Genomic DNA, 14,913 nt, shown 5'->3' with positions numbered 1-14,913 from the left:
GTTTTTTAAGTGCTGTGGCTACAAGCAAATCTCATATTGTCTCTGTACAAAGACAACAAAGACCTTTTTAAATGTGAAAACAGCGGAGACCTATTCAAGATTTGCGTTTAATAACAGGCGAAACATCGAAATTAATTTATTCATGGCCACATTAAGTGAAATTATTAACTTTACCGATTATCCATCTGATTATCTGTCCTGCTGCGAGCGCACAACAGGGTATCTGCGGATCCTTAAAAAGTCTTAAATTCATGTATCTAAAATTAAGGCCTTAAAAAGTATTACATTTATTAGAAAATTCTAAGATGGTCTTAAATATATAATACACAGCATCATAAAATATGTATGCACTTAAACTTTTATATGAAATAACAGGGTATGCGCGCGGGGTCTTAAAAAGTCTAAAATGTGAAAATCTAAATTTTAGGTCTTAAAATGTCTTAAATTTGTTGAATTATTGTGTTCAAGTCTTAAATAATTTTAGACAGGTCTTACATTTTCTTATGCCCACCATGGGCGAGCATTTCACTCGCATTTGCCCCTAAAAAAAAAAAAACATGTGTGAACCGGAAAAATCATAAAAAGAAAGAGCACACGATTGGTCAAAAACTACAAATCCCACAATTATCTGGCCTCAACAATAACAGTAGTTAGTGTAAGTAAGGGAGAGTGGAGCTGTAGGTGAAAAGAGGAAACAACGCCACGTCTGGTCCTGTTCTATGTTGTTCGTTCACACCGTCACCGTTTATTCGTTACGTCCGCGGTGTAAAAGGCCGTGACGCAAAGACGCGACTAGGCGCGAGACGCGATTAGGCGCGAGACGCGGTATACGCGACTTTTTTTTTTTTTGCGACGCTACACCCGATTCTTTTATGGCGACGGGACCTTCGCGTCTTCGTCCTTTTCATCGTGTTTGGCACGAGGAACGCTTTTTTTTCGCTCGAGTTTATACGCGCGACCAAACGCGAGATACGCGAGAAATGCGATTTATCGCTCGTTTTGACTTTGTGTAAATTCGCGTCTTCACGAGCCCGCCCATTTTCACTACAACAACAACATTTCTGCTCTCACCAACCATGGTTGAGGTCACAACGCTGCTGTAGCTGCTCTGGAAGAGTTCCAGCTGATGAGCTACAGAGACTTTAGAGTCAAGAGGAGCAGTGCGTCGCTGTGTCGGACTGTTTGGATTTAATGAAGAAGCTGCACAGAGTCAGGTGAGCAGAAGCTCAGGACAAACACTTCGCTCCGGGACATAATGTAGCTACACCTCACATGTTCTTGTCTTTTACCTCAGGGAGATTAAAGTAGTGTCTGTTTCCACTTTCCCTCCGATCTCGGCAGCTTCCCTCTGCTAGTCTGTGTGTGTGAGGCTAAACTGCGTGCGTGTGTGGTTTGTGTACAAACTGAACACTGCCTCTGATTGGCTTAGCATGAAACCTTACTCTGCCTCAACCAATCATCATCACTTATGCGGTTGTCTCGTCCCTCCCTCCTCCCCCCTCCCCTCACCAAAGGAGAGGAGGAAAAAACAACAACAGTTTAGCAGCTTCTGTGGCTGAGATGAGCCAAGTCGGAGGACAACGGCTTCACTGAGTAGTTTGTAACGCGCCTCATTTAATTGTCGGTAACGGTAACGGCGTGGTAACGGTGGAAATAGTAATTAGTTAGATTACTCGTTACTGAAAAAGATAACGCCGTTAGTAACGCCGTTTATTTTAACGCCGTTATTCCCATCACTGCTACTGAATACTACTACTACTACTACTACTTATACTAGAATAGCCTACAACCTAAACCCCCACTTGCCTACTTGTAATAACAACAACAATAGTCATAATGATAATCACAAAAAAATAACGAAATAACAGCAGGCCTAATGATAATTTTCACTTATGCATGTTTTCTTATCATTATTCTATGATTATGAAATGAAAAACGTTGTAAATGACACGTTGTCATTGCATATTGTTCATAGGTTAATATTACTGTATGGACCTGTGGTTAGTATAGCAACATACAGTACAGTTGATGAGTTTAAGGCTTTAATGACTCCACTGGAGGGCACCAACAATCTGAATTAAGTCGCAACTGAAGGTGAGAAATGAGCCTTGAATCCATTAATCGATGAGAACAGACCATCAGTTTGCCTTATAGACGAGATGTGCACCTTCAGCACTGAAACTTTGTCTTCTTATTAAAACTGAAAAACTGAAACGTCACACAGACACAAGTATTCACACTTGGACTATAACTCCTGCCATTGTTATTGATCACCTTTGAGATGTTTCTGCACCTTGGTTGGTCTGCATCTGTGGTAAATCCAGTTGATTGGACAAGATTTGGAAAGGTAATATAAGGCCTAAAATAAAGCCAAACATGACCCGCCCTAATTATCATAATTCACCCATTTCAATATACAACATTTCTGGAGCTCAGCCAGAATGACCATCAGGTTCTTCGTCACCTCTCTTATCAACGACCTTCTCTCTTGGTCGTTGTAAACACCTTCTAGTCAAGATTTATGGAGGCCACTGTGATTTGGGAAGATTAAATGCAGCATTTTCTTTTTATTACCTTCCACAGATCTGCACCTACGTATACATAATCCATCACCAGCCTTTCATTCTCTTTAGACAGCTCTTTCCACCTCAATCCTTCGTTGATTTCTCTCTTTTTTTTTCTCTGAATGTTGTTCCTACATGTGACACAGTTGTATAACCAGGGAAGCCTCCACTTTTAGATTGCTCCAGTTTTACATACTTGTGGGCAGCCACATCAAATCATTTATTCATGGGGCTTTCTCTCTTAGCTTTCATTAAGACAGTGGGAAATGGAACATCTACAGTATGTAAGCACTTCACAGCAGGGATTTTCACTATGTGGGATTCAGAATATTTTTTTTGCTTTTGTGCAAAAAAAACAACCCCACCATGAAATACTGACGAAAACAGATTAAAGGGTTGCTTGTTAAGAGACGATGCCAACAACAGTATGTAAAGATGTCAGAGCATTTATTTACAATAAAAACAAGAACAACGACGACAAAACATTCATTTCATTGTAAATCCTGCTGGGTATTAAGCAATTTTTTGCTTCGTAATCTACACTTACACCATCAGTTTGTGATGATAAGGCAACTGAAATGATCAGCAGGATGTACGGTGAGATCTTCCCTTTTACAGAACAGTCTGAATAGCTTTTTAAAATAATCTTATTCTACAAAACTCTCTCAAAATAATATTTAAATTTAAATGTATGAGAAAAAACAAACGAACAACAACGATAAATTGTCAACTTGGCAGTTATTTTCAAGGTGTTGGTCGATCCCATCTTAAAACGAATGGCCTATATATATACATTATACACTATGTACTCCAACTCAATGTCTATTTACAAAAAAATCAGTAGTCGTGTCTGCTGTTATTTTCTCACTAGCAAATAAATATTCACTGTTTGTATAATAGTTGCATTGCAAACGTACTGCACTGAAAGAGATCTGACCCCCTGAAATACACAGAGCTTTACAGATGACGACATTATAATTCACTCCAAAGCAACACATACAGAGTAAGTATATGACAGGATACTGGATGTAGTCACTATAGAGGTACGGTATAACATATGCCATAAATGCCACTTCAATAGGAAACCAAACCAATAAATAAAAACATGTATTAGAAGGAAAGAAAAAAAAAAAAAAAACAACTCTGGACGTAATGTAGAGAGATTGGTCTCCACGGCAGCAAACACACAACAGACAAAAGCAGTTAAATCAGTCATTGGATGGATATATCCATATATTAGCAGACTATACAGACAGTGTCGGCGCATTGCACCACTTTTTTTTTTTTTTTTTTAAACAAAATAGTGTTCTTCAAAATGATTCAGAATATATTGTTTTTTTCTTTTTTTCATCTTTATCTACTGTAATACTGCCGTCTCATTATTGGCTGCAGAACGTACTGTATGTATGTGTGTCAAAGAAGCGAGGGTTGCATGTTTAAGTTTTTAAGGCCATGTCATTTCATTTATGAGACGTTGCTGACTGTCGCTATCTTTTCCTGTGACTTGTTATGCTTGGTTTGAAATCTAATCTTTAAAGAGATTAGAGTGGCAGAGGAAAGAGAGCAACTGCTTTTCTGCAGCTCTAGCTAACAGTCCTTCTGTTTTCTGTTTTCTGTCATCTATAACGGCATCCAACAACAGAGCTATTCTATATATCGCATTGGATATTTTTTGTCATCTGTGATGCTGAATATTTGGTATATTTGTCATACATTAGAGATTTTTATCGAGTCAAAACCTTGATTTTTGGTAAATCCATCCAAGCTTTGATCTTCTCTATTGTTGCAGCAAAACTCCTTCACACACAGTCTGAACAGAGAGGTCAGGTCAGTGGCACTGTGTTTACCCTGTATAGCCAGCACACTTTATAGGCTTCACCCAGAAAGACTGAACCCAAGTAATATCTCTTACAAATAAAACGATTACATTTGAAAATAAAAATGTCAGCTTTTGCAACAAATATCAGGTAAAAAAAACACACACACACACGCATACACACACACACACACACACACACACACACATACATACAACCAGGCAACAGATGTGTGAACAGGCAAAGAAAAAGAGTGGTGGAAGGAAACAACACTGTGCAAAAAGCTGGCCCCTCTTTGTGCGTCATCCTCTCTCCAGTGTCCTGCAGGTTTTTCTGGATTTCCTCCGTTCTGTCCGTCACTGAGCAGCAGGCTGGCCAGACTCCGCCTGCGTCCTCTCCTCCCTCTCGTCCTCCTCCTCAGCTCTCTCCCTCGCTTCACTGGCCATGGCGAACGCCTGCACTTGTCTCATCTCCCAGAGGGATTGTGACTTATGGGAATGCTTTGAGAAATAAGAGAGAGAGAGAGAGAGACATCTGGTCAAAAAAAAAAAAAAAAGATTAAGCTGTTCAATCAGAGTTCAATCACGTTGCCAAAAAACAGCATTAAAAAAATGTTCCTCTGTAATCTTAACAAGCCCAAATAATCACACAGAAAACACCTGAATATACGGCATTTGGTTTCTCTGGTCACAATTTGTCCGTTGTTTTACAGTTTTTCTCCATTGGTTTGGCTCATTTTTCGAAACAGAAATTACATTCTCAAAACAACATGGACAAACCTCCAAACCTATTCTATTTCTCATTAATTTCATGTCTTCGTACATCTTTGCAAATGATTAACTACAGGTAGCCTCTAGTTAGTGAATAGATGTTGTTCATCTAAACTGATTGTTGATTCTCAGTCTAATGGTTCTTCTCTCCAAAACATGTCAGCATCATCACATGCACAATAGTCTGTTCAATTGTCAACATTAGTCAAGAACATAAAACCATGAATACCATATAATATTTATTTACAGTACTGTAGGCTACTTATAATGGTCCTTGTTTTTGTTCATGTGTTTATATTACAGTATATTATGCTGTATACATTTTCTTACTCTGAATGGAAGTTACTTTACGTGTGAATAAAAATGGCTACCTTTCCTTGGCAGTAGGAGTGCAATGTGTGATGTCAAACCTTATAGGCTACTCTTACCCTAAAATCTGGGTTTTTATTTTATTTTTTTAACAGTTTTATACACAATTGTGTTCTGTTCTGTTACTACAGTAATGATTGTGAATGAAGCACTGGGCTCAGACTGAGAGGTGAACATGATATTTCAACACTCCTCTGCCATAGGGACAAAACATCTAAACATTTTTGACTTGCAGTGCTCACACAATGCCAAAGGGACGATGCATTTTGGGGAAACTGACTATTTGTATGAGAAGGAAATGTAGTTTTGACACATGAGTGAACTGTTTTAGGAGAGATATGAGCTTTTGCAAGTGATCTATGGTGTTGTGCTGAACTGTATCCTAACACTGTTTTGCCAAACGATCTTGGAGTTTTGAGAATGTAATTTCTGTTTAGAGAAATGAGCCAAACCAACTGAGAAAAACTGTTCAAATTTTTTTTTTTTTAAATTGATAGTGACCATGAGAGGTGTATTGAAGCAAGTCTAACCTGATGATGGAGATCCAGGATACAACCAGGTGTGTGGAGCTAACAGTTCTGCACACAGAGACGCACAAACAGCGATAAAAGAACAGACAGAGCAGAACCGAGCGTCAGCAAACAGCACACAAAACACAAAACACAGTACAGCAGCACAGACTGGACTGCAGCACAGCTTCACTGCAGCACTAACCTGCTCTTTCTGTACTGTTTTGATCATTAAGGGAAAAAAAACACATGCACAGCTGATGATTAATAAGTCAAGATTTGGCTTTGACTCACAGATGAGGACTGATGGTCTTGTGGTCGTTCCAGTTTGATACGGATGTCTGTCCCCTTTCCTCGTTCTGGTTTACCAGGCCCTGAGGGACAGGACACAACTGTGAGATACTGTTGTGTCTTGTTTTTAGAATAAAAACATGTCGTAGCAGCAACTCTCCAGAAAGTTATTGTGCACCGACAAACGTTTTTTGGGATCTTACACTGCAAAAACTCAAAATCTTTCCAAGAATATTTGTCTTATTTCTTGTCAAAATGTCTAATTTCTAGTCAAAACTAATCTCTTTCCACTTAAAATAAGACTCATCACCTAAAAGTTTACTTGTTTTTAGATCATTTTCACTTGTTTGAAACACATTTTCACTTGAAATAAGTAGAAAAATCTGCCAGTGAAAGCAAGTTTTTTTGTGCTTGTAATAAGAAAGAAAAACTTGTCCCACTATCAGATTATTTGAAGTGAAAATATCCTTGAAAGAAGTAAAAAGTGTCAAAAAAACAAGCTACTTTTTGTGTGATGAGTCTTATTTTAAGTATAATGAGATTTGTTTTGACTAGAAATAAGACAAATATTCTTGGTAAGATTTTTGCAGTGTGTATGAATAAATAAAGGTGCACCAGAAAACCTCCACCTCTCTCACCTGGCGAGCTCCCACGACTGGTGGTGCTGGTGCTGCTGACGCTGTCCTCCAGCCAGGTGCTGTAGGTGAACGAGTCTCGCTTGTGTGGCGTCCCAGCTGACGACAAGCTCTCCTGAGGACACACGGACACATCGAAAACACAAATGTCCGTCAGACTGCAGGTGAGTTAAAGGGATAGTTAGGTTTGTTACCTTTACTTGTCGGTGCAAGCTGTTTTTAGAATGGCGGAGCAGAGCCGCAAGCTGCTCAGAGCTACGCTACGGAGACTAATGGGATTTCTTGATTTCCCTCATCAAACTCATCAAATACACAATCCAACAACTCCAAAACGCTCTGGTGGACAAGTTGTGACCTGCACATTCACCACGCTATGAGATAATAACACAACGTTACCAGACAGAGTTGTTTTAGAGGTAAATACAGAGACTGCTTGCTGAAAAACTGCCCCTGAACGCAACGCGCATCAGCGGTTTTGCATGAATTTCCCTCTAAAACAACTCTGTCTGGTAACGTTCTGTTATTATCTCATAGCGTGGTGAATGTGCAGGTCACAACTTGTCCACCAGAGCGTTGTGGAGTTGTTGGATTGTGTATTTGATGAGTTTGATGAGGGAAACCAAGAAATCCCATGAGCCTCTGTAGCGTAGCTCTGAGCAGCTTGCGGCTCTGCTCTGCCGTTCTAAAAACAGCTTGCACCGACAATTAAAGGTAACAAACCTACTGCTATGACTATAGGGATTATGGCAATGGGCCGATTTGCCAAAATGTTGAACTACTGTATCCCTTTAAATACAAGCATGCCGTAGCTACACTTGTGTACAGGTCACTCACCATGCCCGTGTCGTAGTCCTCCGTGGCCTCCGTCTCGTTCTCCTCCACCACACTGGCGAAGCTGCTGGCGTTGGAGGAGGAGCGGGAGAGGTCGTGACCCTCGGGGATGGACGGCGCTCTGCCGCTGAGATAAGAACTACACCCAACAAGAGCCAAGAATGATTTTTAGCTCAGGTATAAAACACATTGATCCAACAACATGCTGCTGCAGCCGAGGATCACTCAGCGGCTACGATCAATACATCCACGGATACACACACAGATATGACTGTAAGCTGTTTATCACACACACCTGTTCTTGGCGGTCGTGAGCACTTCAGGCGAGCTCTGATTCGACGAGTTGTCAGATTTGGGGTCTTGAGAGACGTGACCGCTGTCGGGGGTCTTCTGGGTATTCGGGGAGTTTTCTCTACTGCGCCACATAGAAAAATATTTTAGTTTAGTTTATTTGAATGGGACAGTGCACATTAATAGACATAACATGTAAATGTGCCGGATTATAGCAAGATGCTAATTTCCATCCGTAGTCCCATTAACATAAAAACAGTTCAACAGCAGTACACATTACACATAATATATATACATAAAATACATATAGACAACACAAAAAGGCAACTATAACAATGAAACAGGTAGGGGGACCATAAGAGTTTTGTTCTGGGAGATAAAGTGCATAATAGGTACCAGGTTGTATTGCACGATGCCCTATAAGAGTATTTATCAAAGTGCCAGATACACTGCAAAAACTCAATATCTTTCCAAGAATATTTGTCCTTTTTCTTGTTAAAATGTCTCATTTCCAGTTAAAACTAATCTCTTTCCACTTAAAATGAGACTCATCACCTAAAAATGAACTTGTTTTTAGATAATTTTCACTTGTTTCAAACAAATATTCACTTGAACTAAGTAGAAAAATCTGCCAGTGAAAGCAAGTTTTTTGTGCTTGTAATAAGGAAGAAAAACTTACTCCATTATCAGATTTTTCTACTTATTTCAAGTGAAAATATGCTTGAAAGAAGTAAAAACTGTCTAGAAACAAGCTACTTTTTACTGTGATGTTTCTTATTTTAAGTATAATGAGATTTGTTTTGAATAGAAATGACATTTTGACTAGAAATAAGACAGATATTCTTGGTAAGATATTTGAGTTTTTGCAGTGTAGTATTGCACAAGGCCCATTACAGCCAGTTGCACAAGCAGAAGTGTGTAGATATTGCACAAAATGTAATACATAATTGTAATTATCTAAGTACTACTAAAACCAAAATGACATACACAAAAATATTGCGTACAATTAGCCTTCATTTTTATTCATTATTATATAAAATGCATTCACACATGGTGTTTGGATAAATAGAAGCAGAAGCGCTCAGCGGTCGTCTCGTCTCTCACCTCTTCTCCTGGACTTCTTGGATGTTTTCGATCCCGATGGCGCTGCTTCGCCTGGAGCTGAAAGGACCAGATTTTTTCCTGGTCGGGCTTTTCCCCGGGATTATCAACGACTGCCGGAGGGGAGAAAAGACAGTAGTGGCGTCAGAGTGAAGATACTTACTGTACTAATACCATAACTATCTTTGAGTGATATTAAATTAACGGGAAGAGCTTATCAATCTGTATATTTATTTTGTCTTAACCATTCATCTTTATTGTATAGGCCTAAACATGCTTTTCAAATAAAATGGGGGAAAAAAAAAAACGTTGCACTGAATTATCAGGCTGAAGAGTAACTCTGCTCCCTTCCAGTTGTTACTATGATGAAAAAAACAACAAATACAAAAAAAAAACATTAAAATATGCACTTAGCGGCTTAATGTCAAGCCCTGGTGCCAGTCTTCTAGCCAGAGTAGAGCAGACTAAGGCGGGAGATGAAAGATGGATTTAAAGGCTCCAGGGCCTACGACTAAATATGCTTTCTCAGCGACTGCTTTGTTCATTCAATCTCCCCTTTTAAAGCTCTCAAAATAAGAACTTGAAAAAGCCTTTTTATTCAACATGGCTTCAAAGAGCAGGAGGAGGAATCTTTTTTTTTTTTTTTCTTTCCATAATATCTCTATAAGGGTGGGAGGTTTATTAAATTATTTAATATTCATAATTTTTTAAAACAAATAGAGAATTAACTATGCTACATTACTGTAAAATACAAAATAGGCAGCAAAGACTTTAGAGGGCGAACACACACTGACTGCAGTAACAAGATAGGAAAGTGAAAGTACAGGAAAATCTAATGTATTATACAGAAGGAAGCCTTCAAACAGAGAGACTACTGTATGTGCTACATTCATATCACAGAGCTGCTGATTGATTATGAATATAAATAGTTTCTTTATGATAGTGTATGTAGAATAACCAAAGAGTGGCATAATCAAATCAATTACAGAAGAATATCTATTATCTGTAACACACAATACATATTTCTATGTTGAGAAAAGTGTTTGGCCCCTGATGCAGTGGACCCATGCAGACAAAAGAAAAAAGAGGAGCAAAAGAGGAAAAGTGAGTTGTTAGAGAGAAGTTATAATTAGACATGAACCTCTTCTACTGTTCCTATCCCTATGGCACTGCCTCGACGTCCATATTTACTGGGACTTTTGCCTGGGACAAGCAATGACTGAACCACACAGGGAGGGAGAGAGAGAGAGAGACAGATGATGACAGACGGAGGAAGAGAGGAGGATAAAGGGAGGGAAGAAAAAACATGAGATACATACAAATATATACGAGATTCCATGTCTTGTTGTTCAAACAAAATACAAAACACATGTTAACTTTTTGTCTCCATGGGTGCAATACAGGCAGCTGAATGAGAGAAAGAGAGAGAAAATGATGAGCCAGTTACAGTATGGGAGCCATGTGCCTGTGAGAGAGAGAGGATGAAGAAGAGATAAAAAAAAACAAAAAAAAACAGAAGAGGACAAACAGCATGTTATACATTATGTGGGCAAAAAAGCAAGTTCATTAATGAAGCATCTTGGTTAATTATAATGGTCGGTCAGTGTTGAATACAAGAATAAAACTCCAGGTTGAAAATAAAATCCTAATGAAGTCAGAGAGTTTCAATTAGAAAACACCACAGCCCCCAAATATACACAACACATGTCAGACAACTTGTCACCATATGCATGAGTGAAAACCTTGTAGCTACAAATTTACATGCATTTCATGTTGTACTTTCAATTAAATATCCAATATCTTCTCTGTGACAGGTGTGGGAGGAAAAAAATAGCATATGCAATATGTTCTCAAAGAAAAATATGAAAAATGAAAAAGAAAAACTCATTTGCAGATACAAGGTTTTCACCTGATAACAGAAATATTCATTTGTTCATACTCATACGCAAATTGTGTGTGATCAACCCCCAACACTTGCCTGCAAGCTTTGATGGCATGCACGCACGCACACAGACACACACGCACAGAAACAGCAGGACTCACAAACCCACATTCATTATTAGCATTCAAGAGAGCGCTTATAAACAATGCAGATGCACGAGGCGGATTTAAAGAAAAAATGTACTAAATATTGGAAGGCAGCTTCAGAAAATTCACCGCATGTGTCCTGCAATTATTCACTTCTGTTCTGTGTGTCGCTCCGTCTTGCGGCGGAAGGGAAGACAGTGTGCAACCGTTTGCAAAGTGAGAGCCAACCAAGTTTACACGACCCAAGCAGAAACAGAAACGACGCTCCACTGGACTGTGGAGAGTGCAGCAACGCTTCTCAGTGAGAAGTTAGTGCAGCAGGCAAGTGAAGGAAGAGGAAGAGGGGGCATTAACTCTGGTAGAGTTGCTGAGGGAGGTGTGGTGGCGGGGGGAGAGGCAGAAGACGAAGAAGAAGTATAATATGGAGCTAAATTGGGGTCAAATGTTTTGTGCTCGAAAAGGAAAATTTGAAACTGAAATTTCAAGTTTTGATCTTGAATTTTGAAAAATACATCAACGTATTCAAAATAAAAATAAATGTACAAAAAGTTTTTTCAAGTTAAAGTGATAGTTCAACATTTTGGCCAATTGGCCCATTGCCAGACAGAGTTGTTTTAGAGGTAAATACAGAGACTGCTTGCTGAAAAACTGTCTCTGAAGGCAACGCGCATCAGCGGTTTTACATGAATTTCCCTCCATAACAACTCTGTGTGGTAACGTTCTGTTATTATCTCATAGCGTGGTGAATGTGCAGGTCACAACTTGTCCACCAGAGCGTTGTGGAGTTGTTGGATTGTGTATTTGATGAGTTTGATGAGGGAAACCAAGAAATCCCATGAGCCTCCGTAGCGTAGCTCTGAGCTCTGCTCCGCCGTTCTAAAAAATAGCTTGCACCGACAATTAAAGGTAACAAACCTACTGCTATGACGATAGGGATTATGGCAATGGGCCAATTTGCCAAAATGTTGAACTATCCCTTTAAATATAATTATGATCACCTCTGGTAATTCTTTTTGAATAAATCATTTATTTTCATTTTTCAGAATAGAAGAAATAAGATCCCAAATATCAAAACATATGAAAGTGAAAAATGAAAATACATAATTTATTCAAAAGAATTACCAGAGTTGATCATAATTATATTTAATTAATTAGCCCCAACTGTGAGCACTTTTAAATCCAGGTTTAAAACATTTCTCTTTTCATGTGCTTATAGCTGAGCTCTTTTTTAAACTTTATCTATTTTCTTTTCTTTTACCTTTTTATTCTTCTGTGCTCCTGCTTTTAACTGTGTTTTTTTTGTCTGTTTTTATGCTGTTTTATGCTGTTCTTTAAAAAAAAATGTTTTGTCTAAAGCACATTGAGTTGCCTTGGTATGAAATGCGCTATATAAATAAAGATGCCTTTCTCATTCTGTGACAAACTGTAAACTGTTTTCTTGTCTGTGACAACATCTATTGCACGTCTGTCCGTCCTGGGTGAGGGATCCCTCCTCTGTTGCTCACCCTGAGGTTTCTCCGATTTTTCCCTGTTAAAAGGGTTTTCCATGGAGTTTTTCCTCAGTCGATGTGAGGGTCTAAGGACAGAGGATGTTGTTACGATGCCATGTAAAGCCCTTTGAGACAAACTGTTTGTAAAAACGGGCTATACAAATAAAATTGCCTTGCCTTGCCTTAACATGAAAAAAACCTTTTGTACATTTATTTTTATTTTGAATATGTTGATTTATTTTTCAAAATTCAAGATCAAAACTTGAAATTTCATTTTCAAATTTTACTTTTCCAAGCACAAATCATTTGACCCCAATTTGGCTCCATAAAGAAGAAGAAGTAGAAGTAGAAGTGGAAGCGAGACTGGCTTCGCTCAAGACCAGGAGGAGTGGGACTGTACTTACTATCCCTGGGAATTTGGGGCTCTCTGCGGGGTTGTGGTTGTGGTTAAAGCTGCTGCTCAGGCTAGTGGAGACTGTGTGCGGCTTCTTGAAAGTAAGACCCATGGCGTCCATAGACTGGCTCCTGCTGCGGATCACCCGCTATAGAGAGAGACGAGGAGTGAGGAGGAGGAGGAGGATGAAGGAGGAGGAGGAGGAGGAGATACATTCAGATGGCGCTGACCTCTGTGACCCCCCCGGTTTGGCTTCGAAGGCCGAGAGCCGAGCGCCTCGGGTTTCCTGTCCCTGAACACTGACCACTACAGGCAGAGAGCGCCGGCCTGACGCTAATCCTGACAGACAAGGAAGCGACAGAGAGCACCGCTGAGCTTTAGTGCCCGAGGGAGGCGGAGTGGGGTGGGCTAGGGTGGGGTGGGGTGGGGGGTTTAGATGAGTCATTATACTTAGATAGGTAGTAAGAGAAGAGCAGGGAAGGAAGTAGAAGTAGAAGGGGGCCAAGTGGCTTGCAGATGTCTCACCACACTGCGTTTAAACCAGAGCCAGGAGATGTTAAAGCCCGGTCCACCGCTACTGTACTGTGTATGCAAGCATGAATAGGCAGAGAGAGGCATCTGATGGTGAAAGAAATCCATCCATTCGCTTTGATATTATGACACTCAGAGATGACAGTTAGAGTTATATATATATAAATAAGTAAGTAAGTGTGAGCATGCAGAGAACACAGCAGCAAAAAAACAAAACAAAAGCATGTGGAAGAAAAGCTGGGAAGCCAAGAGAGGTGTTGATGTGTTCCTGCAGGACAGAGCAGCAGAACCTCTCCTCATTAATCACAGATTAATAGAGATTGATTAAAGATCTCACAGCCAACATCTGACAGGAAGACGAGAACAGTCCTGAACTGACTGACTGACTATACCAAAGAGCAACAAAAAAAGAAACGAACCTATTTTAAATCCACACTGACAGCTGGAACAAAATGCAGCTACTACAATAGGCTAACTGTAGGTGACAGTTTTAAACATGTCACTTTGCTCTTACACTTAAAAGAGTAGAAGCAGGAACAGAAAAATATATTTAGAGAGTTCATATCCGCCCATTCATCCATCCTTGCCAGGTGTTAAAGGGATAGTTCACTTGAAATTGAAATTTCATGTCGACTAAGGGCTGGGAGAAGTTTCAGAGTCCTCCGTGCCTTCTCTGAGTTACAGCGGGGCTCCGTGCAGCACTGCATGTCCATATGACGGTTGCAAATGGATACCACTTTTCTTCGTAACAAAAAGACATACCAAAAAACATCCAAATACCTCCATGCTGCTCGTATGTAATGTCCGTCTTGTATTGAAGCCCCGAAATGCGAAATTGTTCTGAAAAAAATGTAATAAGTCTATATTTCAAGCTTGTTTGTAGCGGAAGCTCCTCTTCAGCATGGAGGTATTTGGATGTTTTTTGGTGTGTCTTTTTGTTACGAAGACAGTTGGTATCCATTTGCAACCATTATATGGACATGCACTGCTACGCCGCGGAGCCACGGAGGACTCTGAAACTTCTCCCAGCCCTTAGTCCACATGAGGGTGAGTAGATAATGAGTGCAATTTGAATTTTGGGTGAACTATTCTTTTAAAAGTTGATTATAAATGCAGTAGGTTAAGCAAGATATCCCAGATCTCCTACAGTAACATTTCCCAGCTCCTCCTGGAGGATCTTGACTTCACATCTTGCTCCTCCAGTGTGTCCTGTCCTGGGTCTACCTCCTATAACGGCTCTCCAGGAAGCATCTTGACCTGATGCATGAACCTTTTGCTTTCTAAGCAAATGT

At 39.7% G+C, this 14,913-nt stretch overlaps 1 protein-coding gene across 6 annotated transcripts in view; it reads right to left on the bottom strand.

Annotated features, from left to right (window-relative positions):
- Positions 1 to 3,000: 3,000 nt before the first annotated feature.
- Positions 3,001 to 14,913, bottom strand: part of LOC310988629 (rap1 GTPase-activating protein 1-like) — a 60,624-nt gene continuing 48,711 nt past the window's right edge. For 3 of the 6 annotated variants that reach the window (XM_083975298.1, XM_083975299.1, XM_083975302.1), the window contains 9 exons: positions 13,101 to 13,238; positions 10,320 to 10,397; positions 9,182 to 9,291; positions 8,082 to 8,201; positions 7,790 to 7,925; positions 6,959 to 7,070; positions 6,324 to 6,403; positions 6,051 to 6,098; positions 3,001 to 4,881 (listed from right to left, as the gene is read on the bottom strand). In XM_083975298.1, coding sequence (XP_083831424.1) covers positions 6,090 to 6,098; positions 6,324 to 6,403; positions 6,959 to 7,070; positions 7,790 to 7,925; positions 8,082 to 8,201; positions 9,182 to 9,291; positions 10,320 to 10,397; positions 13,101 to 13,238 — 783 coding nt within the window. In that variant the 3' untranslated portion in view covers positions 3,001 to 4,881; positions 6,051 to 6,089. The remainder of the gene's footprint in view (positions 4,882 to 6,050; positions 6,099 to 6,323; positions 6,404 to 6,958; positions 7,071 to 7,789; positions 7,926 to 8,081; positions 8,202 to 9,181; positions 9,292 to 10,319; positions 10,398 to 13,100; positions 13,239 to 14,913) is intronic. The other 3 variants (XM_083975300.1, XM_083975301.1, XM_083975303.1) reach the window with 3 other exon arrangements.

The sequence above is a fragment of the Trachurus trachurus genome, assembly GCF_905171665.1.
Source record: "Trachurus trachurus genome assembly, chromosome: 7".
Taxonomy (NCBI): Eukaryota; Metazoa; Chordata; class Actinopteri; order Carangiformes; family Carangidae; genus Trachurus; species Trachurus trachurus.
This window is presented reverse-complemented; position numbering and strand designations above follow the sequence as displayed.